The 27,699-nt window shown below is 44.1% G+C and overlaps 1 protein-coding gene across 1 annotated transcript in view; it reads right to left on the minus strand.

Moving 5' to 3' along the window:
* MYRIP (myosin VIIA and Rab interacting protein) overlaps nucleotides 1–27,699 on the minus strand; it is a 199,527-nt gene that overhangs the window by 14,153 nt on the left and 157,675 nt on the right. The window contains exons 10-11 of the mRNA XM_027097159.1: nucleotides 22,815–23,054; nucleotides 5,338–5,532 (exon numbers count right to left, since the gene is read on the minus strand). Coding sequence (XP_026952960.1) covers nucleotides 5,338–5,532; nucleotides 22,815–23,054 — 435 coding nt within the window. The remainder of the gene's footprint in view (nucleotides 1–5,337; nucleotides 5,533–22,814; nucleotides 23,055–27,699) is intronic.

A 27,699-nucleotide genomic window follows, 5' to 3' on the forward strand; every position in this document is an offset into this window, starting at 1 on the left:
TTGATGAGAGCAAATTTGACTGTGCATCACCAGGCACAATTAGCTGTGGGAGCTTCCAGCAGTGACTGACGTAGCGGACATCAAGTTGGGTGATTCATCGGTCATACAGGGGTCATGAGTCAAATGTCTGCTGGTAACTAACTGCCTTATTTCACTTTGCCCTTAGCTTTATATTTCTTTGTCATATGCAAGTATTAGAGAACTTCTGTTTCTAAAAGATCTTCACAGTTTAATATAGCCATTTATTCCTTATCTGCAAAACAAGAAACACTTTATTGTTTGTCACATGAAGGAAATGATGAATATTTCAAAGCCATTTGAGTGGAGAAATCATTAAAAAATTGTCTCCCAAAAAGTTGTGAGGTTGAAAAACTTATCTTCAGAGGGGAAGAAAAATTGAAGAGAGAGAGAGAGAGAGGAAAATAGAATAAGAGGAGAAGAGGAGGAGGAGGTGGGAAAGGAAAGGGAGGAGGGGGAGGAGGAGGAAGAGGAGAGGAGAGGAGAGAGGAGGAAGAGATCAGAGCGATGGCCACCACAGTCTGAGTTTGGGTATTACACTTTTGGTACCCACACCAAAAAAAGGGGAATTCATTTTGATAAGATAATTAAAAACATAAACTTATAGCTTTGCACAATGAAACTAAATTTGGAATTTAAATGAAATGAATGACTTAAGTGTGGCAATGGTTAAACATGACCTGACATATCTTTGGTCTCAGGACCTTGATATTTCCAGAAACATGCAACACTCAGCATTGTCATACGCTATGGTTGTATCAACTTAATAGCACCTTGTTGTTTTGTCACCGGCATGGTCATCCACTAACGTTCCTTACTTTCTCTGCCAAGACAAAGCAATATGAAATCGCTCCAAGTTCTCAGCAAGGCCAGAATGTTCATCTTTTACTTTGTGTTCCCTAAAAGCCTGCTTTCCTGGCACTAGGGGGATAGGGAGGTTCAGTGGTTTGGCACTGACACCTGCTCAACAGGAACTTACAAGCAAGGTCATGGCACCTAAAGGATTAGAGGATGATGACAATGGTGATGGTGGTGATGATGATCATGACAGGTATTTACTAAGCCAGAGGGCTGGTGCCAGATTTCATGCCTTTATCCACCCTGCCCTACGATGCTGTGATACTTAATCTCGACTGGAATATTTCGACGATTTATATTTCAAACGTTGGCATAAAGGTACTAGAGTTACTGTGGTTATAGATGGCCATAATATTGGCTCTGTGGCTGGGCTGAAATAACAAAAATTAACATGCCATATAATGAAATAGTTATTCTAGTCTTAAAAATAACCCATTTGAAAAACATAACCTGGAGATGCTTGCTTAATTAAGGTCCACTTTTGGCGAGAGGTATGGTTACCATGTCTGAGTAATCTACGTCCTCTCCAAACTCTAGTCACTGATGCCTGTGACCCCATTGACTGGCTCCTGGTTCAACAAGCCTTTCTCAAAGTGGTTCAAGGGATGAGAATAGGTGTTTCAAAGGAAGGATTTTATGGTCAAAGCCCCTAGAATAAAGAACGTTAAACAGATTTCTTTATTGCAGGACTTCTCAGGGTCTTTAATGTGCTAAGATGTATCTCAATTTTCCTAGAAAGAGTGTATGGGTTTCTCAAGCTTATTTGTTCTTAGAGCATCTTGTTGGACTTGGCGTCCATGACATATACTTTAGGGGACTAAGGTTAGACAGTAACAGATAGTATTTCTTTTCTTGTTCTCTGAGAGCAGAGAGCCATGACCATTTCTAGAAGTTCTACCTCTCCTGTGCTATGGGGGTTGTACAAGGGCTTTGAGAAGGAAGATCAACCTCCCCTGCCTGATCTTGGATTCTGGGCCAGAGCTAGGTCCCCCCTTGGCCATCCCACTGTGCCTGCTGCCACTGGTTGTATACTACAACATATTTGGGGTTGCCGGAGTTATAAGGCAGAAGAAAAAGGGAAGTTGAGACTAGTCCTCCATTGGCTCTGTGGCTGGGAATTATGGGGTACCCCAGGTGGTCTCTGTCATTTAGGAAAGATAAGAATGAGGAAGGTCCTTAGATGGCAGTGGGAGGGTGAGGGAGCCGACTCACCCCTCCCACTCACAACCCTGCATAAATCCACAAGGTGGCCCTGGTGGGCCCCTACCATTCACACCACAGGTCTGAAAATGGTCATACTTGTTGTTCTCTGTTGATCCCTAGATCCATTTTCCATTCTGTTCTGCTCTCCTCTGTTCTCTGTGACGCTAACCTATACAAACTTTACCACCAAGGCTCGCTTGCTGGTTGGGATGGGTTTGGCCAATGGGAAGCACCAGCAGGAGATCAAAGGCAGGAGGAGAAAGAAGTAAGAGCCTTTTTTCCCCTGCTTTTTCCCTTCCTGGATTCCACGGTGACAGCTCCCGCTAGGGGATGCCCTTCCAGGTTCCAGTTCTCCCTGGGCTACACTGCCTGCGGGTGGTGACCACTTCCTCCTACTGCTACTCTGTGGGCACCACAGCACCCCTTATCCTTGCCCACACCTGAGTCAATACTCCCTGAAACTTTCCTCTCCCAGACAGACCCCTAACAGGTACAGTAGAACCCTGTGCTTCAGAGCTCCCCAGGCATTCAGTCCGAGAAACTGAGTCCCCACTGTGCATTCAGGGGAGGCTGGCATTGGTCAGAGGTTTCTCCCACCTTTAGGGGAGACAGAGCTGATTTCACAGCCAGGCAGCAGGTGAGAAGTGTCAAAGCTAAGAGACTAAGGAAATTCTAAAATCTCCATGCCCTACCCTAATTAAGTGGATTAACAAGGCAGTTATGAAAACAGGAGATTAGACATATGAATGTGATATTTTTTGTTTTATCTTATGTAGCTCTGAAATCTTCATAAGACTTCTTAAAGATGAATATTCTCTTGCAAATGAGGATGTTCTCTTTTATCTCAGCGGCTTGGTCTGCAGAAGCCAGTGTTCAGAGGGCAGACTAAGTGTTGCCATTTCTATTTCTGCCGTTCCCTGGGCTCCTCAGCACAAAGGAGAAAGGCAGAGGAGCAGGCGCGCTCTTCAGAACATAGACAAAAGCCCTGGTTTAATTAAATCAGCTGCACCCAGAGGCCAGTTTAAGAATCAGCCCTGCCCTTCTCCTGCTGCTCAGCTGAATTCCATCCTGGAAACAGCAGAGCAAGCAACCTGCCCATGGCTCTGTGATCTGGTGAACTAAAGAGATTAAAAAAAAAAAGTCATCCCTTCTGTGACTCAAAGACCCACAGAATTCAAAGGAACAAAGATGGAATCTCTTCGGAGGTGAAATTTGAAAAGCTGGTTGGGGTAGGGAAGGGGGTGGAAGTAGGCAGTTAACTCTATGAGAACAGGAGAGGCATCTTAGAGGGGCTGGACAGGGAGCAGGAAGTTGTAATCCCCAGCTTTTCCACTGCTGGTGTTTCTGACGTCTTGAATCAGTGGCTAAGTAGATGTGTTTCGCACTCAAAGTGTTAATGAACCCACAAAAAGAAACATGATGTACAATAAAAGGATCTTACAAAATGAAAACTCTGCCAAGGCCATTGTATTTTTCAATAAACTCCTTAGAGGGGAAAAAAAGGCATGCTGTCTTTGCTTTCAGCGTGCTGACCTTTGTCATTTAAATCTAGATTATTTCATGCATTGTAAGTTTTTTTGATACCATACTTCGTAAAAAGAAAAAAATGCCTCCCTTTCCTGGTGAACCATGTCTTTATTTTAGTCTTTTCAATTCTGTGTGTGCAGGATTAGGGCCATTTTAGGACTATCAGCACCTGAAAGAATTGTATTATAGGCATTTTTAAAGAACAGAGACCTGCACATTAGAAGTAAAACATTTCTTTTAAAAAAGGATTTTATTCATCTGATGTAATCATATATCAGATAAACATTCCTTGCACACCTCCTCTGTGTCAGGCTCAGGGCCAAGGGCTAGGGCTATAGACAGGAAAGGCAGCAGGTCCTGTTCTATAGGAATTTATATATCCGGTTTCCAACTTGGGCAAGACCGTGCCCTACTCTTCCCCCATGCTCCCGCTAATATTTGGCAATGTCTTGAGACATTTTTGATTGTCAAATCTAGGAGGGTGCAGCTTCTAGCATCTAGTGGGTAGAGACCAGGGGTGCTGCTAAACATCCTACAACGTACAGGACAGGCCCCGCAACAAAGAATTATCTACCCCAAAATGTCAGTGGTGCTGATCTAATAGGAGGTATATGAGTGAACAGAAAGGGCAACAAAGTGAGGCAGACATATGCTTAGGTTTTATGGGAATCCAAAGGGAGAGAGTCTTCTACTTTCAAAGTGAAACTAATATTGGCTTTTTTTTTTTTTTTTTTTTTTTTTACCTTGAGTCATTTTGATCTGTTGTTGTTTCAACTTCTGGCAAAAAATCTCTCTGATAACATTTCCCGGTTTCTGAGAACACCATTCATTAGACCATCTCCAAATTAGGGTTGATTCTACTGGGTCTGGAAAGATGGAATCACCTGACTGGATTTGACATCGGGACTATGCCAACTGGTGATGGTAACGATGGCCTGAGTGGCTAATGTCCAGATTTCTCTGTGTCACCCCTGGTTTGCATTGTTCGAAAATTCTCATCGGACCTTTACCGAAGTCTTAAAAATGATTGTAGGTGTTTATATGTAAGAATCTATTACATTCTTTCTTTCCTCACCAGTTGGAAGGACAGAAAAACCATTACGAGCAGACATATCTGTGAAGCAGGGCAGAGCAGTTCTGTAGTAACCTAAGTTCTGTTGGCAACCACTGTTTTTCTCTGTAGTGGCACTGGCAATGCTCCACCTGGATCCCCACAGATCCCTTATATAGTTTCTGCATACTCCCCTCCCCGCTCCCAAGCTGCAGTGTGCCTTTGTTTGCAACAGCTCAGATCTATGCAAAAACGGCATTTGAGCTGCTGTAGACACTTCGCCTGCATTCAGAGAGACTGAGGTGCCCACTGGCTATAGGAAGGGCCAGTTCCTTTGCCTTAGGTCAGGACAACTCTGAGATGCAACTTACACCACGGAGTTGCCTGCAGGATCGGGCTGAAGCTACTTTTTGTCTAAGATCATAGCTTTGCTTGACTTCCTCCCTCTCCCCACTCCCTGACCAGTCTCCCCTGGGAGCATTTCCCTAATAAATCACTTGCACAGAAATCTTCATCTTGGGGTCTGCTTCTGGGACACCCAGTCTAAGACCCTTCTGAGAATATATTTGCTATGGTGGTAGTATATTTGTGTCCTTGCCCTCTTTGTGAAGAGTTACAACATCATCAGCTTCTCCTTTGGACATGTGTGCCCTAGACAGAGCACATCCACACTGTCTTACATTTTCTTCCAGGGAAGTCAGCTGCTCATCCAGTCTCACTTGGTCTGTTCCAAGAGGAAACGTCCCTTTCTCTCTGTCAGGAGGGACAGGTGGGAACTCCCAGGGCCCTGTAGACTCTGCTATCAACTCCTCCGTGGCGTTGATGACTTTCAGGACTTCTGTGGAGATGTTGCAGAGAGAAACAGCAGAATACTTCTGTTTGGTCCAATAACAGAAGGGGACAGAAGACAAGAACAACATTAACAATGACATGGAAGTTCTACATTATCATGGTGCTCATCATGAGATCGATTCTGTTTCATAACACACACAAACATCAATGTGCCAAAGGAATGAGACACTAAAAAAATCTACCCAGTCTGAGGGGACCGAGAGGAGGCCTGATGTAACTTGGCTTAGCTTCTGTGACTCACAATGAATTATTTCAGATTTTTAGGGAGAGAGGAAGGAGAGCTCCAGTGGAAGCCACTAGGTCCTCTGCCCACTGCTGATAGTTTCATGTTCATTACCTCGTTTGCTGGATGATATTCTCTTTCCTCAACAGAGCTTCAGTCACAGACTCTGTCAAACTACATTCACGATGTGGTCCAGTGGGTAGCTTTATGGATGAAGAGTTAGGAGACCTGGGCTCTAGATCTAGCTGTCATTTCATCTAGATATGGGACCTTGGCCAGGCTACTTCCCATTTCTGGAACTCAGTTTTGTCATCTGTACATTGAGAGGATTAGAAAGAGTTTCTCTGCAGTCTCTGGTAGCTACTGTGTTGTTAGCTTACCCACATCAAGCCCATTCTTCCTTATCTCCCCCCACCATTAAGGCTGAACAGAAAATACACTGCATTTCCCAGCCTCTCCTGCAGCCAGGGGCAGTCATGTGACATCGTTCTGACCAGTGAGCCTGAAGGGAATGTCTATTGAGGGGTTTCTAGCAAAGCTTTTGTTTTCCTAATCAGGTGAATAGATGCAGCTGATGCTCTCCTGCCCCCACTTCTCTCTGCCTTGATCACAGGTCTGCGGTTAGGAAGCCAACAAGAGTGAGGATGATACCAAAATGCTGGGTCAGGTGGATCAGAAAGACTGAAAGAGCCTGAGCCCACATAGCACTGCATCAGCTGAACTGCCTCTGAACACCTTGATACATGTGTGCAAAATAAGTCCCTACCTGTTGGAGCCCCTACTGGCTGGATTTTCTGTTATTTGTGGTTGAATATATTTCTGATACAAGTCACTTCTAGTTTTTATATTCATGACTCAAAATTACAGTCAGTCCAGATCTGGGCCAAGGTCTTTAATGGAGCAGAGGTACTTCAGCCACAAAAAATTATCTGCATCTTTGAGCTCATCTGAACATACAGCACCAAGAAGTAAGCAGGAGATCAATGTTGCTTGGCACCATTGGTGTCCATCTACAATCAATTTTACTTAGCCCATCACCGGGTTTGTAAACTGGAAGTCAAATATTGCCCATGGGCATTTTTTTAACCAGTAAAGTGTTTCAAGAAAGCCTGGAATTTGAATGCCTTTGGTACCTCCCAAGGTATCTATCTGATTCATATATTCTGGCCAAAATATATTAATAATAGCTCTGACTTGGTTTGCAAAGTTTGTTTCCTCAAGTAAATTCTACTGCAGGTTTTATCTCACTAGAGGAAGTTTTCAGTGGCCCTGCAACTTCACTATGGAATCAGAGTGTCTAAGTGATGAGTCTGTGGCTGAGTCCACAGTCTAGAAGCTGGCTCTGGGCTCTGGTACATGGTCTCATCCTAGGGTCTCATCCTGGCACCTGTCAGTCATCCTAGGGTTAGGGCACATGTGCTCAGAGGGCTCCTCTGCAGCCTGTCAGTTTCACAATAGCTGCTTGACTCACCCAAGAGTTATGCTTCTTTTGGTTCAAGGGAGTTTGCTACATACCAGAAAAATGGATCTGGGTTATCAGGAAAATAAGATGCAGGAAGGTGACGCAGACTCACCAGAATAAATAAGGGAAGTGTCCGAGGGAGGGCCAAGCCAACTCTTTACCTTAGGAAAAACTTGCAGAGGCTGTCCGCCATTATCTAGAATCCTGTAACTCGATGTGGCAGGTTTTGGAGATGAATTGGACTCAGAATGTTTTTGGCAAGGAATAGCTGCCACTGTTTGCTTAAGTCCACTTTAGAAAAGGCAACGTTGTGTGTATGAAAGCAGGTTTGGTACCCTTCTCCGTAAATAAAGCTTGTATTTAGAAAGCTTGCCCTTTGTTTGATAGAAGAGGTGCCTTCGTACATCATTTGACAAAGGGATTCAGGAAAAACAGACCACAGCACGATGGAAGGGCAAATGTTAACATTTACACACATCTCCAGTTGGTCCAGGGTCATTAAGGGGCCAATGTTATTAATGGGGAGGACTTCAGAGGTGCTTAAACAGAAAGAGTTATCTGCATCTTGACTCCAACTGAACATATAATATCAAAGCCATAAGCTGGACATCAATGTTGCTTGGCAGTCATTGTTCCTTTCCGTCCAGAAATAGCCTTGTTTATTCAATCATAGGAGTTGCCAGCTGGAAGCCAAATATTGCCTAGAGGCATGCTTTTTTGACAAGAATGCCTTCTGTGAGATAAGCACTTCCCAGTTCTCTGCAGTCCCCACCAGTCATTCTATTGCATACAGATATCTTATTGGGGGCCTGTGGTGCGCAGGCTCTGCTCCAGGTGCTGGGATAAGCAGTGAACAGTGGATGAAGTCCCTGCCCTCAGAGTGTGCCTTTAGCTCTACCCCAGCCACTTGACACGGTGACATACTTTCCTGACCCCTGAAGGTATTTGCACTTGTCATTAAGTGAGAGTGAGCAGTCCCCAGCAGCTGGTCTGTGGAGAGCAGCACAGCTTCACTTGGGAGGTCTGTGGTCCCCTTCAGAAGGGAACCAGCTTGCAGCTGGGGAAGTGACTGAAAAAAATTATATGGAAACTGGACAAGATCTCTCTGGTTGGTTGGTGTCCCAGTTCTGCCCTCCATTGTGAAACACAAACTGGAACCCACAAACACTTGCAGGGAATTAATCCCACCTCTAGGAAATCGGGTGGTTCTTGCGTGTTCTACAGGAGTATTGCGGGCTTGCTTGGATGTGAGCGCGGGAGTGGACAGGGCACCTGCTGGAAGTGAAGGTAACTGGGATTTAATTAGCTGTGTGACAGGAGCAGGGCACCCAACCTCCTTGTTCCTTAGCTTACTCACTAGGTCAGTAAGCGATTAGGTTTGTCACAGGGTTAACACCAACTTGTTATGTAAATGTCCTGTTCCCTGCCCAGTCTAGATTTAAAAGTAGAAAGTACCTTCTACAATTATGTGAAATAAAGCTATATTTAGCACCAGACAGGGTTTTGTTCAGATAAAAAGCTGGTGAGGATTCAGAGGTGCTGGCAGGGAGCCCTGTGTGTGGGAGAAATGAAAATCTACAGGAGCCTTCCTGCATTATTGCTTACAGCTCCAGAGACCTGAGCTGAATGGCACAAACAAAGCACGATTCCAGAGCCAGAAAGAGCTCTCTATGACGGCAGCCGACGTTACTCCAGACGTTAATTATAAGATGGGTCAAATGTGACAGGTCCATGGTATCAAATAAGGGAGACGTGAAAGTGTGAAGAAAATCAGCTGACAGAATAGGGGCTATTGCAGAACAGGAAGGTTGGCCTCAAAGACACTCGTGGCCAAGGGCCCCATGGATGATGGAATGAAAATGGCCAGTGGACTCATGCAGTAACCAAATTCAACCTTCTAGTGATCAAAGAAACACAAATTAAACAACAAATTTATTAAGTGCCAGGTACATGCATGACTCCCTTTCAAAATGCCCAGCATAGCCAGTATGGCTTCTCCAGGGTGGAGGAGGAGCTTTCAGCTGTTGATACGCCCCGGGGATGTATTTGCTCTGACACACTGATGCTCCTTCACCTCCCGACCACGCATGGTCACCACTGAGAGCCTGAGTGTCCTCCTCTAGGGTTCGGTCTGTGTCACATCCCCTTGTGGAACATCAAATCTATTATGTCAACTTTGCAATCACCGGGCTGGAACCAAGAGTCCACGCTCAGGGTACAGAAGGTAATGAGAAACCTCCAGTGTTTCCTCCATCGCTCAGCAGTGAGGCAGAGAAACAAGCGTCAACCTCAACAAAGACTCAGCTTCCTGCCAGACTGTGACCAACAACAGGACCAATGCTGACCTTTAAGGAGGTGATGTACCACTCCGAGGTGGGGGCCTGCCACAGTGGCCATGTCAGTGGACCTGAGAAAGAAGACCAGGCCATCAAAATCCCACCTGTATCTTTTCTCTTCTTTCTAGGGACTGCAGGGCAGAGCAGACTCCTTTACTTTTTGTCTCGCTACCCACACACTTGAGCCCGAGCAATCTCTCCATCCTGTAGCCATGCCCCTTCTCGTCCTATAAAAACATGTTGCTAGAAACAAATTCTTCCTCCATTTACTCTTCCTTATAAACTGTTTTCCAAAGACATGCAGCATGCAAAGTGTTGCCAGGGGGAGATTCTGAGTCTCTAGAATTCGAAAGAAGAAAATATTTCCATCCTAAACACTAGATATACCTGCTTATTTGCAATCCTCGCAAATTCTCCTGATAATTTTCCAGTGTCGTCATTCATTTCAAAGCTTTGTGTTGGACAAAGAAATGCAAACTCATTTCAAGCTGGAATAAGTGGGACGGCTGCTTACCAGAATGGCTCAAGCTTGTGAACATGTGAGTAGCAGGGTCTCATTAGCTGCCTGGCTTAATAGGAAGAGAACACAGTGGAATAACAGAGGCCTGATCCCAGACCCCTCTCTACCCTTGGGCATGTGCGTGCACATGTGTCTGCCAGTCTCAGCAGCGCCAAAACAGATTCAGTATCTCGCTGTGTGTGATGAACTGGGGCTGTGACAGAGGCCTGGGGTATCTATTTATGTGACTTGATATAAGTCTTGATATGACAGAACCTAGTACAATGTGGGATAAAAGCTTTGAGGACTAAATGATGTGTCCAGGTTTCTGGGGCAGAAGAGGGAATTTCCCAGTTCCACCTCCGGGGATTGTTCTGACACCTTTAATAAGACCTAAACAGATAGAAGCTGAAAGGACATTGACATTAGGGTTTTTGTGAGATTGAGAAGCAGGCAGTATGCTTTGAGGTCCATGGGTCAACCTATGAAGCAGGGAGGGCAGTGGTGAGGGGACTGCCACGTCAGCAGGGTCTTGCAAAGGGCCTCCTTACCCATTGGGCTCAGCAGGCATGGATCCTAGGGCCCACCATTCTTTTAGGGGGTCCATGAAAATGTCTTAATTTCTTTTAAAATCATGAGGAAAAATGAACTATTAGTTCCAGGCACATGTTTTAATACACAATATTAATCTTTATACCAACACAATTGTAAAATACGATTTTAGATGGGTTTTTGTGGAGGAAAGGGTCCACAAAGGCAAAAGTGCTTGGGCCCACAGAAGTCATAACTTGGCCCTGATCTTGCTGATCTGGAGCCTCTGTGGAGAAGGCACCTGGGCAGGGCTGGTTCCTAGGGTGGATCTGGGCAGCAGCAGCAGCCTGGTGAAGGCCCTGAGCAGGCCACTATAAGAGGGCTGGTTGTGAACATGTGGGAGATCTTTCCCCTAGATTCCCCCAAATAATGGAGGGAGACAGTGGGGGGGGGGGTGGATGCTCCGGTCTTGTGGTTTCCTAGTGGGGACGGATGCTAAGGTGACCTCCTCATTGTACACACCAGATCATGAGGCTTGGGAAATTCAGGTTACTCTGTGTAGATTTGGGGGAAATAACTTAATCTCTCCAAGCCTCAGCTATGAAATGGAGATAACACCATCTAGCTCAAGGGGTTTTTGAGAAGATGAAATTAGTCAGCATATGCCAAGTGTCCACAGGGTTTGGGTCCAGAGCTGTCCACCTGTCCTCAAAACTCTCCCACCTGCCCTACTGGCTCAAGATGGGCACATTACTGGTGATGGCCAGTAGCTTAGACACCTTTTATTATGTACCGTGTTCTATTTTTTTTTTCCTTTTTGGCTGTGTTGGGTCTTCGTTGCTGCATGCAGGCTTTCTCTAGTTACGGAGAGCAGGGGCTACTCTTCGTTGAGGTGCACAGGCTTCTCATTGCGGTGGCTTCTCTTGTTGCAGAGCATGGGCTCTAGGGGGCACGGGCTTCAGTAGTTGCAGCGTGTGGGCTCCGTAGCTATGGCTAGCATGAGCTCAGTTGCTCCGCGGCATGTGGGATCTTCCTGGACCAGGGATCGAACCTGTGTCCCCTGCGTTGGCAGGTGGATTCTTAACCACTGCACCACCAGGGAAGTCCTGTACTGTGTTCTTGAAACAACTTTCCTTGACTACTTGGTGTTTTGAAGGATGCTTTTTACTATTTTTTAACCAAAAAAAAAAAAAAAAAAAGTTGAACTTTGCTGCTGTTGCCCAGTTTTTTTCCTCTTGCTAAGTAAGAATATTAAAAAAAAAAAAAAAGCCACCATGGTCTACTACTGTCTGGCTTCACCATAATTTCATAAAGAAGGGATACCTTAACACCAAAAATGGAAGACACAATATCAGAATACAGAATGGTTTGTCCTGAGAAATGACAATAAACAACCTGACACTGACATTCAAGACATGCACACATGCATGCACGCACGCAGGACCCTCCGTTTCCCAGTAGGGAGCATACTGAACCATACGTACTGATAGGCAATAAAAATAAGGTATGTCATTGCCTAGCTGGGCAACCGAACAAGCCAGGCCCTCAAACATCATCTACTATTTCCCATCATCACTAATTTAATTCGAGCCTTCAGGAAGCATCTGCTCTATGCCCAGCACTGTACTGGGCCCTGCAGGGGATGCAGAGTGAGTAAGCCTGAGTTCCTGTCCTCAGAGAGCAGAGACAGGAGAAGGGAAGGAAGACCCAGGTAGCAGAAAACAGGTCCTACCCTGCACTGGGAGCCACAGGCTGTGGACCTGCAGAGGGGCAAGCAGGTTCCGTTAATGTGTGACCTTGGGGTCAGTCTGGAAGCACAGGAAACAGAAAGAACTTTAACAGAGTCTTCTAAAAACATGTTGGCTCCCATGCAGGAATTACAGGCAGAGGAGAAAAGTCTTTCAATGTTCAAGTTGCATAAAATGTGTACGGGGCCTCACCTTCTCTCCTGGGACACCTTGCTCCTGAGAGAGCCCTTTAGGGAGGAAGAGAGGAAGGAAGGGAGCCAGCTCAGTGTTAATGTGCGTCCTTCCTGTGCCGGGTCTGACCCCAGGCTTCTCGTGATTTCGTGTAACCCTCATCGCAACCTGACGTGGCTGTTTTCATCCCATCTTGAGAGACGAAGAAACTGTGGCTCAAGGAAGAAGATGCACAGCTGAGATTTGAACCCAGAGACTTTGGTCTTCAAGGTCCACACTCCTTCCCACCTGCCACATCACCTCCTCCACCTGCATAATTCCTGGGACCCAATGGACTGCAGAAAGTGATGGAACAACAGAATCTAACTGAATAATCAGTTCCATGAACAACAGATCAGCGAGAGAAGGGCCTGTAGCCTCCACCAAGTGACATCAATCAGAACAAGCTTGTTGATTTGTACACCAATGACCAAGCCACACAACAGAGCTTGAGATCTCCCAAGCGACCAGCTCCTGTTCTGAGCCTTACTGAGCCTACCTGAGATGGAGCCACCAAAAACAATCAGACTGAACAAGAATGTGGCCTCTGAGAAAATCTGATCTAAGTGTGATCCAGACTTCACAGCCCGCTCATTACTTTTCTGTCCCACATTACAGATGCTGCCTTGGCTTTATGAAATGCTTCTATCAAACCGCCAGAGCAAGCAAGGAAATTTGTCCAAATGCCCTGATTTCATGTATTTTTTTCCTTCTCAAAGGTAAGAAAAGAAACTCCATATGTCCTCCTGAATAGTTGACAGAAATCTGCTAGAAAAATGCAATGCAAATATGTTTCAGTTCTCATGAAACATAAGGCGCTCCGGCAAAGCCTCTACAACCCGTCAAAATACATTCTCCATGAACAGACTCACGTCCCCAACGACTGACTTGAAAGAAGGTGGCACAGAATTGTGGAAAGAAATTGGAGTATGAACCTAATAAATTAGCATATGTAATAAATTGAAACATGAAATGTAATGGAGATCAGAGAATGGACCTCTAGGAATGTTTGGGTTCTTAAATCGTTTAGATTTTGATGGTCAAAGCTACCTATGAAAGAAATAAGATTTTTTAAAATTGTGATAATTGAAATGAATTTTTTAAAAAAATTATTTCATTTATTTTATTTTTGGCTGAGTTGGGTCTTCGTTGCTGCATGCGGGCTTTCTCTAGTTGCGTCGAGCAGGGGCTACTCTTCGTTGAGGTGCGCAGGCTTCTCATTGCGGTGGCTTCTCTTGTTGCGGAGCATGAGCTCTAGGGGGCACGGGCTTCAGTAGTTGCGGTGCATGGGTTCAGTAGTTGTGGCACACGGGCTCAGTTGCTCCGCAGCATGTGGGATCTTCCCGGACCAGGGATTGAACCCGTGTCCCCTGCATTGGCAGGCGGATTCTTAACCACTGTGCCACCAGGGAAGCCCGAAATGAATTTTTTTAAATGTGCTATTTGCACATTTAATTTAGTTCCAGAAATAAACCCACTGGTCTGTATGTTTCCCCATGGTCATTTCCTTTCCCTTCCTTGGTGGAGTCCCTGTTGTTTGATGTGGGCACCTGAGCAAGGCCACTCCAGGACCTGGTGATGGTGAGAGAGGCGGGGAATGCTGGGGCCACTGCCTTTGACCATACCTGCCCGGGCAGGTGTAGGGCAGGCAGGACTTCCTGTCCTGGCAGAGGAGGTGATCATAGTTGTCAATCTCTTTTGCTTAGCATACTGGCTGTTCCTCAGAAAACTATTTCCTGATACTCACTGGACACACTTCCCCACTTGTTGGCGGTAATCAGGGCTCTGCCAGGGCATGTGCTCAGCTCCATAGTAGCCCAATGACACAGGAAACCACCTTCCACGTTCACTTGGAACAGAGGTGGCACATGGCAACCAGGTTGATCTTGATAAATGTAAGGTCCTCCTTGTTATGTCTCTGCTGAAACCTTTCCAGGTGCTTCCTATCTCACACAGAATAGAAGCCAAAGTTCTCCGCATGGCCCACACCGCCGGCTTGCTCTGGCCCCTCCCTCTCTCACTTCTCCAAGGGCTCTCCCCTTGGCCACGTTGCCCCAGCTACCCTAGCTCTTTAAGCCGTTCCTTGAACTTGTCAAGGTCATTTCCACCTTAAGGCCTTGCATGTTTTTCTCTGCCTGGAAAGCCCTTCCTTTAGATCTTTGCCTGACTTTTCCCTTTGTGTCTTTCGGGTTTCAGTGGAAAACAGAGTTGGTCAGAAAAGTCTGGACCATCCATGACTCATACTCCTTCCAACTCCATCCGTGAGCGTCCTGCTGAATCTCCTTAGCACTGATCACTAAGGACTTCTTCCCCTGTATGTGTTTACATACTTATCAGCTGTCGCCCCCAACAGTGGGTAAATTCCACAAGAGCAGGGACCTTTTCTCTCTGGTCCCTATTGTATTACAGCTCTTAGAATAGTTCAACAATTATTTGTAACAAGAATTGAACAAGAATTCAAACTCCAGAACTTGTGCCACTACCTCTCACGGGAAGTTGGCATCTTTTCCTTATTGTCTCCTGTACGTATTTCTGGCCCTGCAAACCTGGGGGAGCCATTCATTCCTTTGTTGGAGAGAACATTAAGGACCTTCCTCTCTTGCCACATCCCTTCCCCCAAAAGAACAAGTGCACATACGTCTCAACACACTTATTAAAAAATGATCTCTTCCCAACCAGGGATGAGAGGTGGGTGGTAATTATGAGATCAGTTGTGAGTTAAATTAAGTATATTCTAGGGCATACTTCTGGACTATTTCATTGCATCCTTTATCAATATCTCACAAATTTAATTACTCTGCCTTTAAAACATGATTTACTATCTTAATAGATAGGTCCTCTTCATTTCTTTTATTTTTTCTAAGCATTTCTAAGTTATTCTTGACTTTATTTTATCAGGTGATTTTTTGAATCCTTTTGAAAAGTTAAAAAAAACTTCTAGTTCAGATTTTGATTTAAATTACAGTAAATATCTACCCTCATTTTGGAAGAATTCTTCTTTACACTGTCTTTCCTACCAGCAAAACTGGTAGGTTTCTGAGAGATCTGCAGTCTTCTTGTTAAGCTTTAATTTCACATTTTTTTGTTCCTGTTGTGGTTGGAATTAATTTCCATTTTATCTCCTCACTCCTCCAGTCTGGTTTGAGATTCATCTATAAATTTTAGTTATGAGATGGGGAGTTCTAATGTAAATCCCAGAACCTATTGAGCTGTATTGCGTAATTGTGCCGAATGATATGGATTCATGAATAGACTTGCTACTACTAGACCTTTTCTTTGAATAGAATGAATTTTTATTTTGCATTTATTTGCATTCAAAGTTGCTGTATTCTTTTCTTTTTTTTTTATTGAAGTTGATTTACGATGTGATGCTAGTTTCAGGTGTACAGCAAAGCGATTCCGTTATATGTACCTATCTATATATTCTTTTCAGATTCTTTTCCCTTATAGGTTATTATAAGATGCTGAATATAGTTCCTTGTGCTATACCGTAGGTCTTTTATCTATTTTATACATAGTAGTGTGTATAGTTGCTGTATTCTTTTACAGTCTCTTTTTATCTCAAGTAAATGTTTGTGATCTCTGACCTTACCCTGGGGATCCTTTATATTTCTCCCCACGTTTTTCTCCCATTCTATGCAATAGCTATTTCAAACCCTCTCCACAATCCTGACACTCAAATTTCACTATCCCCTCACTTTCAGAAGGCAAACTTGCCTTCTAGTTCAGAAAGCTAGAGATGTAGCCAAGCAGGACCTTATGGGGCCTTCCCAGGACAGACCATCCCCTGCCCCCATGTCCTCTGCCTGCCTCTTGTTTGTAGAAAGACTTCAGCCTCCTAGGCCATCCCTGAGTTCCAAAGAATAAATTTAATAAATTTAGAAGTGAGAAAATGCAGAAGGAAAGGAAAACAGTCAAGCAAGACAAAATAATAATAGTTTAGCCATTAAACAAAGTCAAATACCTTTAGTTCCTCTCAAGGGCTATAAGATAACATTCTGAGCCATATCCTTTGAGCTGTTTTGCAAATACTGAAACCCCCGCAGGTGGAAAACATTAACTGCATGCTGACCACCAGCATGTAGGCAGGCCCCAGACAGGCTGGAACCAGAAGGTTGATGATGCTGACTCCCCATTACCTCACTACCAGCCAATCAGAAGAATGTACACAAGCTGATCATGTGCCCTGCAACCCTCTCACTCACCCTGCCTTTAAAAACCTTTCCGTGAAAGCCATCAGGGGTTCCGGCCTCTTGAGCATTAGCCATCCCCAATCTTGCTTGGTGCCCTGCAATAAACGCTACATTTCCTTTCACCACAACCCAGTGTCAGTAGATTGGCTTTACTGTGCCCAGGCAAGCAGACCCAAGTTTGGCTGGGTAACAGAGGGGCGGAGGGGGGGAAGCATAGAACATAAAACAAACTCTCTTCATCTTCCTAAACATCAAATTTACCCACTTACTTGTATCTGGACTATTCTGTCTTTGCCAGTCCAATGCCAATGCCCCATCTGTTTTCTGGACCTCATCCCCTCCATTTCCCCAAGAGTCCCTTATTGTTGGACACTTAGGTTGTTTCAAAGTTTTCCTAGTATAAAAATATAACACTTGATGAACTGCATTGTGATATACCCTTGGCTGCTTGTCCAGTTATTCCTTAGGATAAATGATTGAAAGCGTATTTGCTGGATCAAAGGGTGTGCACACTTTGATTGCTTAGAGTTACCAAGTCACCAGTGTGCTAATATGTGTTACTTTGTGGGTGTTAGACTGCCTATTTCCCCGAACTCTTACCAACATTGATTATCGTTCTTTTTAACCATCCAATTTGTTAGGCAAAGTGGCATTTCATTATTTCAATTTGCATTTTTATTGCTTGTCTGAACAAACGATAAACTTTGCCCTGTTCATGGCTGTCTTCCCAGTGCCTCAATGCGCTTTTGTTGAATGGAAAAAATGACTGTGCACACCATATGCCAAGTTCTGGGCTAGGTGTTGTATTGAATACAGCTGAGATACAATTAAAGTTGAATATTTTTTCATATGCTTATTGGTCATTTACATTCTTCTTTTTTTGCTTTTATTTTTGGTCAATTGTCTGCTTATGTAGACTGCCTTTTTATCTATTAGCATTATGAGTATATTAATTCTCGAGGGCTCAGTTCATCTTTTGCCTAGAGAAGAAGATGTTCTGTTGAAGCCCTCATAATCCAGGAGAGAACCAAGAACTCTTTTCCCAGCCGTGCAGGCCCCTCCCCCAAACACACAGGACACAAGCGTGGGAATGAGTGACACCAGTGACAACAGGAGTGAAGTGAAACCTCACCTGTTCAAGCGCTGTGGATAAGAGCTGTAGCTCTAAGTGGACAGCTAAAGCTTCTCTTTTTTCCTAGCGCAGCAGTTAGATAGAAAGTTAGAAGAGGCAACAGGCATAAGGCCTACTGAGATCAGTGTAGCTTGTAAGGTATAAGTGGGGATTGAACCTTTAGCGCCAACTGAAGATGGAGACATGCTTCTCAAATAAGATACTACCTGGGGTGAAAGACACTGAATCCTCATGTGGATGGTGAGTCACTTTACAAGAGTGAGACACACATGGACAATACTTGGTTTTATGTTAACACTGTGATATCGACAAAAAATTTTTCACAAGCACATTAAACTGCAGAAACCCACAGCTCTGGGTTTTCTCAGGCAACAATCAATCTGTCTGCTTATCCATTGACCAGTACTGTGTTTCTATATGACTTGATGCTAGTAAATGGGGAGCAGCTGTGAGAAGATGCACAGATCTGTCTCTTATTTGAGGAGAAAGACATTTATTACTTTAGGGAAGTCTCAGTACTTTGAGGAGAATTATTCCGTGAAACTATGAATATGGGAATTATCTGCTGGTCTGTGACTCCCTTGTGAAACTAAAACACAATGATTCAGCTACTTGTGATAATTAATAAACAAAGACACTTTGCTTTCAGGACATTGCATGTACAAATTTGACTATAATGCAAGAATTCACTAATACGGGCCTTCAGCAAACACTCATGTTCCAAAAGCTTGACACATAGGACATCTTTTGTCATATAAATAGTGTCATAAATGATACTAATATCAGGAAACAAAAACCTATTTAATGCTTTACATGTCTAGAACCATGGGGAGCAGGGACCTTGGGGATCACTGCTTTAAGCTTGGGGAGATAGGGTTTTGTGGGAGATTCAGCCCCTGCATGTAGTCTCCAAAGTCAGGCCAGGAGTTCTTGACCTTTCTTTGCGTCCTTCTCTCAGGAATGCAGCACCTGCATATCCAGGGGCAGATGGTTGTAGGAACCACTTCAGCCAGGCCTTTTTCCATAACCATTGGCACAGCCACCTGCCCAGTGGCAGAGGGGAAGCAAGTGCTTATTCCCGGGCTTGAAGGATCCCAAGGTTTGGAAGGTTGACCATGAGGTTCAATGAAACCAAGATGACTTCAATTAAAAACATGGCCTCTAGGAATCCAGGTTTCTGGGCTGGCCCCAAGTTTTACAAGCTGGTTCTTCAGGTAGTTAAAATTCAGATGGCAGTGACCATCCTTGAATCATCATTGGGCCCCCAACACCAGCCAAAGTGAATCAACTGTAGGGACAAGTCTGCCTACAGCGAAGGGCTGACTCCCATCAAGAAACAGCATGTTTCTAAAATGGTTATTCTGCTGCTGGACAAGATTGTGAAGCCCTAATACCTACATGGGTTGTCATACCAAGGACACTGAACTGCCACTGATGTCCCTGTGTCTATGGGAATATGCACATTCCTCTGCTTTGGCTCCTGGAGAGAAGAACCTGTGAAGTCTGGATAAAACTCTCTCTGTGTAAGGGATCCTCATGGTCAGGCAGAGGCCATTAGCAGCCAGTTAGGCATTTGGATTTCTCCACTGCTTAGTCACAGATACTGCAGTGAGTGTTTGTGAACTGGGGACTCTGTGTGTTTTCCTGTTTGGTTACTGTCTTAGTCTGGTTTCCCCAGAAGCAGACCCTGAGACAGGGATTCGAGTGCATGGAGTTTATTTGGGAAGTGATCCCAGGAGCCAGTGGAGGAGGGGGTGGGGCAAGGCAGGGAAGAGAAGGCAGCCAGATCCAGCTGGTCCTCACTGCGGGTGCCCAGAGCCAAATCTGCTGGGGAACTCGGGGCATCAGTGGGTAGCACACACTCCGTGGGCCACCACCTCAGTGGAGGCAAAGGAGTGGAGTATTTACACTCTTCCCATCAGTCACTGGTTAGGGCTGCTCCTGGGGAGGGGAGTGTTATTCTCTCACTCCCGGCCTGCCTTCTGCACAGGAAGAGGAGCTCCTGCTGTGCCGGGAGCCCCCAGGCAGATGGACCTTGGGCCAGTGTGCAGTAGCACGGTAAAGAGATAAGGCAGGCACGAACAGCTTCTGGAACAGTTTCTTTAGCCCAGATCCACTCCCCGACCATGGCGTGTGTGTGTACATGTGTGAGCGCTGGACAAACTAGTTGTGGTCGGATTACAAGGGAAGTTATAGTTACTCTGATCCCGAAGATGGGAACCTGGGAGGTTCTGACGTGGTATTTTCCCCATTACATTCTTCAGAGCATGATGAAGCACCGAACGTGCTACAGACCTCTGGCTTGACACTGCACGTGTGGACGGGACATAGGCACTAAGCTGTTCCCCCAGTGCTAACACAGGGGCATTATTTCACGACAGTGAAGTTTCTTTTCCTTGAGGTTGTTAAAGGGGCTGTGAGGTTGTTAATATTTGCTGGGCTCTGGCTGTGTGCTACCTCTATGCTGCATAATTCAGTCCTCCCAGCTCTATAAGGGGGTATGATTATCCCCATTTTACAGACACGGCCAACATGTGTTTGTCCAATCAACAATGAAGACCTGGACTGGTTTTTAGGGATCGATATAAAAACAAGCCAGACTTGGGCTTGTCGACAGGCAAGTTCAAGGGCCGCAGGGCAGCTCCAGCTGCTGAGTAGAGAAAGGATTGGAGGGGCCAAGGAGGGCAGGTAGGGGGCGGGGTATAGGAAGCAGGCAAGAAATGGCCTTGGCTTAGAACCAAAGTCCAAAGTTTGCAAACTGCATGGATGTGTTTCACAGTCAGTCTAATCCTGAAGCCTATCTCTATACCCTTCTGCCTCTAAATAATCTTCCATAGATGAACGTATATTTCTGTTTTCCTTTCATCAGAGTAGCCGATGCCTGATGGAGAGAGATATATTGATTACCTCTTTTTGTTTGCTATCTGGGTTTTTACATACACAAGTGATATCTGGTTGACTATTTAATCCATTGATTCATGGTCGGCAGTGGGAAGGACTTAAACTTTGAGAAACTGACACATTTGGGAGTTTGAATAAAAGCAACTCCCCTAATTTCCTGCTCAGCGAGGGCACAGGGCAGGATGGGGGCAGGATGGAGGGCTTGGCCAAGCACCCAGGATTTTCCGCCTTTCCCTGTTCACATTCTGCCCAGAAGAGCACAGTACAGACGGATGGCTGTGCCTCCAGAAGGTGAGGCCTGCAGGCTGATGAGGGGCGTGTGTGCGTGGCTCATCCCAGCCTGGCGTGCTGCGGGTACAGCATGAGCTTTTGGTGCCTTGGGACCACCAGGCAGCAAAGCCAGTAGGATGTGGAGCCACTGTAAGAAATAATGTGATATTCTTCAGTTACCGTCTGGCTCTCAGCTCTAGCAGACGAATGTGATTGTAATGGGCCATCGGTTCAAGTAACAGAGAGGATCAGAGCCCATAACCATTGAAGAGGCAATGGGTCGGAGACCATATCCTGGGGAAGGGCTGCCCGTGAAGGCCAAGATCTGCTCTCCACCCACAGAAATGCTGGGGGAAAGAGATGTGCGCCATCCCTAGGCAAAGGACCCGGCAGGTTTATGAGTGAGGATTCAATGATTATGGAGGCCGGGTTGGGAATGAATGCAAGGCAGAGTCTGAGGTGTTGGAAGGTTCAGGGCCTCAGCCATGGAGGATGGTCCCTACTTCCCTTGGGGCCTGCTCTGGACCACCTGTGGTCATTCCTGGGTTGGCCAGGCTCCTGCACAGTACCCCAGCTTGGCTCTTGAGCAGATGAAGGGGACTCATTCACCATGCACGTGGGTTACCAGCAGCCTGTTAGCTTAGATAGCCTACTCTCAGAATAGGGAAAAAATTGATCCTAAGTACAAAGAAGTCTAGATGTTACCAGATAAGATCTTATCTGAGTTCCAGAAGAGGCAGCTTGTTGTAAAGGAAGGAGCCTGTGATTTGATGCCAAGCAGGTTTGTGATGCAGCCTCAGCTCTGAAACTTACTAGCTGTGGGCCTTGGGTAAGTAGCTTTGTGACTAGACTCAGTTTCCTCATCTGCAACATGGGTCTGTGTCTGCCTCAAAGGTTTTATATTAAATGAACTAACTAACATGTGCAAAGTGCCAGGCATGTAGGAGACATTGAACAAATGCTAGCTGCTTCCCCTTCCACTGGAGGCAGCAGGGATGTCCTGACCAGGGGGCCAAGTCTAGTGTGAACGTACTTGGTGGAGCTGTAGTGGGAACCCAGGCATGTGCTGGAGGACGGTGGGCAGAAAGGCTGGTATCCCTTTCTGCCAGTGGCAGGGTCTATTTTCTGTGCCTTCCACACAATGTCCCTTGGAACTCGATGGCCAGCTTGGGGGAAGGAAGGGAGGATGGTGGGACTGAAGATCAGGTGGTTGGAGCTTTGGGGACCCTCAGAGCAGCAGTCCTTTTATCTGTTTAAAGCACTGGGATTCCGTATAAGGTTTGTTTGAGAAAGGCTTCTGGCTAAGTCAAACAAGCCAAAATCTGAAAACTGCAGAGATAAATGATCCAGAAGGCCACTTTCCACACACTATATAAAGTATATAGACTTTATACTATGAAATGACGCGTCATCATTGGCTAAAAGAGGATTGGCTAGATGTTCTCAATCCACAGGAAACATTCCTTCCTGGGAGAGGGTGGGGCGGGAAATAACACAGCTCTTTACCAATGAGAGAGATCATGGGTACTACGTTATAGAGTCGAAATGTAAGGGCTGTTTTGATGAAGAATAGGAGATGAGAGGTCTTGGGAGACTTCCAAGGACACGCGGTGCTACTTTCCTGATTGAATAACAGCGTTAATCAAGCAGAGTTTTCTTGGGTTCTCCCAAGTGCATAGGGATGGGCATTTTAGAGAGTGCTCTTTGGGGTCCCAGCACATCTCTGCACAAATGCAGAACCTTCCCCCACACCCCAGCTGCAGAAACCAAGCCGTCTGCAGGTGGTTTCACAGAGCTTACCTTCTTCAGCTCTTCCTGGACACTCTGGCTGTTGTCTTCAGAGGACAGACTTTCCTTCTGGTTCTCAGACTCTGTCTTGGGCTCGGACTCCTGATCCTCCCCAGAGGAAGTTTCCTTCTCACTCATTTTCATTGCCAACTCGTACAGCCTGTTTGTCCGTTTCTCTTCTGCAGCGTCTGTGCCGGCCTGTGGGTGCCGAGCCTCATTGCAGGTGTCAGTCTTTGATAAATCACCAGACACCTAAATGAAAGCCAGAATCATGAGCTGAAGACTCTTCTGCTACAGTCATGTTGCTTGTTGTTCCCAATAATCCCTGAGTAAAGGACAATCAGGAAAATGAAGCTCTTACCTGATCTGCTTTCCCTATGGATGGACTTTTTATTTTTACTTCTTCAAACACATGCATCTTAACACTTTGTTAAAAATTAAGGCAGGTGAGCACCTGTACTCAGAAAAGTGACTTCAGTGTTTTTCATTTGCAAAATACTTACCGAGTGCCCACTAGGGTCAGCACTGTGCTGGTGCTGAGGATGCAAAGCTGAGGAAACCTCCGCCCGCCCCCTAGTGGAGAAGACACTAAAACCCTGACAAGTGCACAGAAGCAGTGCGTGGGGAGGGAGGCTTTGACAGCCCTCTAAGGGGCACCGGATGGCAGGGCTGGGACTCAGGGAAAGCTTGCTTGTGGAGATGGTGTTTGAGTGGAGATTCAAAGTGTAGCAGTTACCCAGCTAAAAGGGAGAAAGGAAAGAATGGTATTCTAGGCAAATCGCAGATTTTGAGATGGTGCAGGGTCCTTGCGCATACATAAGGAATACTGTGTGCCCTTCCCTTGATAATTACACAATTACATCTCCGGCTCCTACTATCTCCGAAGCTCTCTCTATGAGTAGAACCCTGACCAGGCCTGGGGAAGTTCAGGAAGACGTGACATTCTAACTCTCTATTTTTCACCTTATATTAGACAGATATGTATGGAATCTTAGCAAGATAACCCTTAAAGTACCATTAGGGTCCACTGGACCCAATATTAGTTTGTGGTTTTTTTTGAATTTTATTTTATTTTTTATACAGTAGGTTTTTTTTTTTTTAACATCTTTACTGGAGGATAATTGGTTTACAACGGTGTGTTAGTTTCTGCTTTATAACAAAGTGAATCAGCTATACATATACACATGTTCCCATATCTCCTCCCTCTTGCATCTCCCTCCCACTCTCCCTATCCCACCCCTCTAGGTGGGCACAAAGCACCGAGCTGATCTCCCTGTGCTTAAAGCAGGTTCTTATTAGTTATCTCTTTTATACATATTAGTGTATATATGTCAATCCCAACCTCCCAATTCATCTCACCCCCCACCCCTGGCTTTCCCCCCTTGGTGTCCATACATTTTTTTCTCTACATCTGTGTCCCTATTTCTGCCCTGTAAACCGGTTGACCTGTACCATTTTTCTAGATTCCACATATATGCGTTAATATACGATATTTGTTTTTCTCTTTCTGACTTACTTCACTCTGTATGACAGTCTCTGGGTCCATCCACATCTCTACAAATGACCCAATTTCGTCCCTTTTTACGGCTGAGTAATATTCCATTGTATATATGTACCACATCTTCTTTATCCATTCGTCTGTCAGGGGGCATTTAGGTTGCTTCCGTGTCCTGGCTATTGGAAATAGAGCTGCAATGAACATTGGAGTGCATGTGTCTTTTTGAATTATGGTTTTCTCAGGGTATATGCCCAGTAGTAGGATTGCTTGGTCATAAGGTAATTCTATTTTTAGTATTTTAAGGATCCTCCATACTGTTCTTCATAGTGGCTGTATCAATTTACATCCCCACAAACAGTGCAAGAGGGTTCCCTTTTCTCCACACCCTCTCCAGCATTTGTTGTTTGTAGATTTTCTGATGATGCCCATTCTAACCAGTGTGAGGTGATACCTCATTGTAGTTTTGATTTGCATTTCTCTAATAATTATTGATGTTGAGTAGATTTTCATGTGCCTCTTGGCCATCTGTATGTCTTCTTTGGAGAAATGTCTATGTAGGTCTTTTGCCCTTTTTTTGATTGTACTGCTTGTTGTTTTAATATTGAGCTGCATGAGCTGTTTATATATTTTGGAGATTAATCTTTTGTCCGTTGATTCGTTTGCAAATATTTTCTCCCACTCTGAGTGTTGTCTTTTTGTCTTGTTTATAGTTTCCTTTGCTGTGCAAAAGCTTGGAAGTTTCATTAGGTCCCATTTGTTTATTTTTGCTTCTATTTCCATTACTCCAGGAGGTGGGTCAAAAAAGGTCTTGCTGTAATTTATGTCAAAGAGTGTTCTTCCTATGTGTTCCTCTAAGAGTTTTATAGTGTCCGGTCTTACATTTAGGTCTTTAATCCACTTTGAGTTTACTTTTGTGTATGGTGTTAGGGAGTGTTCTAATTTCATTCTTTTACATGTACCTGTCCAGTTTTCCCAGCACCACTTATTGAAGAGACTGTCTTTTCCCCATTGTATATCCTTGCCTCCTTTGTCATAGATTAGTTGACCATAGGTGCGTGGGTTTATCTCTGGGCTTTCTATCCTCTTCCGTTGATCTATATTTTTGTTTTTGTGCCAGTACCATATTGTCTTGATTACTGTAGCTTTGTAGTATAGTCTGAAATCAGGGAGTCTGATTCCTCCAGCTCCATTTTTTTCCCTCAAGATTGTTTTGCCTATTCGGGGTCTTTTGTGTCTCCATACAAATTTAAAAATTTTTTGTTCTATTCTGTAAAAAATGCCATTGGTAATTTGATAGGGATTGCATTCAATCTGTAGATTGCTTTGGGTAATATAGTCATTTTCACAATATTGATTCTTCCAATCCAAGAACATGGTATATCTCTCCATCTGTTTGTTTCATCTTTGATTTCTTTCATCAGTGTCTTATAGCTTTCTGAGTAAGGTCTTTTACCTCCTTAGGTAGGTTTATTCCTAGGTATTTTATTCTTTTTGATGTGATGGTAAATGGGTTTGTTTCCCTACTTTCTCTTTCTGATCTTTCGTTGTTAGTGTATAGGGATGCAAGAGATTTCTGTGCATTAATTTTGTATCCTGCAACCTTACCAAATTCATTGATTAGTTCTAATAGTTTTCTGGTGGCATCTTTAGGATTTTCTATGTATAGTATCATGTCATCTGCAAACAGTGACAGTTTTACTTCTTCTTTTCCAATTTGTATTCCTTTTATTTCTTTTTCTTTTTTGATTGTCATGGCTGGGATGTCCAAAACTATATTGAATAATAGTGGAGAGAGTGGACATCCTTGTCTTGTTCCTGAAATGCTTTCAGTTTTTCACCATTGAGAATGATGTATCTGTGGGTTTGTCATATATGGCCTTTATTATGTTGAGGTAGTTTCCCTCTATGCCCACTTTCTGGAGAGTTTTTATCATAAATGGGTGTTGAATTTTTTTAAAAGCTTTTTCTGCATCTATTGAGATGATCATATGGCTTTTATTCTTTAATTTGTTAATTGATTTGCATATATTGAAGAATCGTTGCATCCCTGGGATAAATCCCACTTGATCATGGTGTATGATTCCTTTAATGTGTTGGATTCCTTTTGCTAGTATTTTGTTGAGGATTTTTGCATCTATATTCATCAGTGATATTGGTCTGTAATTTTCTTTTTTTTGTAGTATATTTGTCCGGTTTTGGTATCAGGGTGATGGTGGTCTTGTAGAATGAGTATGGGAGTGTTCCTTCCTCTGCAATTTTTTGGAAGAGTTTGAGAAGGATGGGTGTTAGCTCTTCTCTGAATGTTTGATAGAATTCACCTGTGAAGCCATCTGATCCTGGACTTTTGTTTGTTGGAAGATTTTTAATAAATTTCATTTCTTGTGATTGGTCCGTTCATATTTTCTGTTTCTTCCGGTTCAATCTTGGAAGGTTATACATTTCTAAGAATTTGTCCATTTCTTCCAGGTTGTCCATTTTATTGGCATAGAGTTGCTTGTGGTAGTCTCTAAGGATGTTTTGTATTTCTGTGGTGTCTGTTGTACTTCTCCTTTTTCATTTCTAATTTTATTGATTTGAGTCCTCTCCCTATTTTACTTGATGAGTCTGGCTAATGGTTTATCAATTTTGCTTATCTTCTAAAGATCCAGCTTTTAGTTTTATTGATCTTTGCTATTGTTTTCTTTGTTTCTATTTCATTTATTTCTGCTCTGATCTTTATGATTTCTTTCCTTCTACTAACTTTGGGTTTTGTTTGTTCTTCTTTCTCTAGTTCCTTTAGGTGTAAGGTTAGATTGTTTATTTGAGACTTTACTTGTTTCTTGAGGTAGGCTTGTATTGCTATAAACTTCCCTCTTAGAACGGCTTTTGCTGCATCCCATAGGATTAGGATCGTCGTGTTTCGTTGTCATTTGTCTCTAGGTATTTTTTGATTTCCTGTTTGATTTCTTCAGTGATCTCTTGGTTATTTAGTAATGTATTGTTTAGCCTCCATGTGTTTGTGTTTTTTACATTTTTTTCCCTGTAATTGATTTCTAATCTCATAGCGTTGTGGTCGGAAAAGATGCTTTATATGATTTCAATTTTCTTAAATTTACTGAGGCTTGATTTGTGACCCAAGATGTGATCTATCCTGGAGAATGTGTGCACTTGAGAAAAAAGGGTAATCTGCTGTTTTTGGATGGAACGTCCTATGAATATCAATTAAATCTATCTGGTCTATTGTGTCATTTAAAGCTTGTGTTTCCTTATTAATTTTCTGTCTGGATGATCTGTCCATTGATGTAAGTGAGGTGTTAAAGTCCCCGACTATTATTGTGTTACTGTCAATTTCTTCTTTTATAGCTGTTAGCATTTGCCTTATGTATTGAGGTGCTCCTATGTTGGGTGCATATATATTTA

This window comes from Aethalodelphis obliquidens, unplaced genomic scaffold, assembly GCF_003676395.1.
Source record: "Aethalodelphis obliquidens isolate GAN/ISIS:26980383/991018 unplaced genomic scaffold, ASM367639v1 scaffold112, whole genome shotgun sequence".
NCBI lineage: Eukaryota > Metazoa > Chordata > Mammalia > Artiodactyla > Delphinidae > Aethalodelphis > Aethalodelphis obliquidens.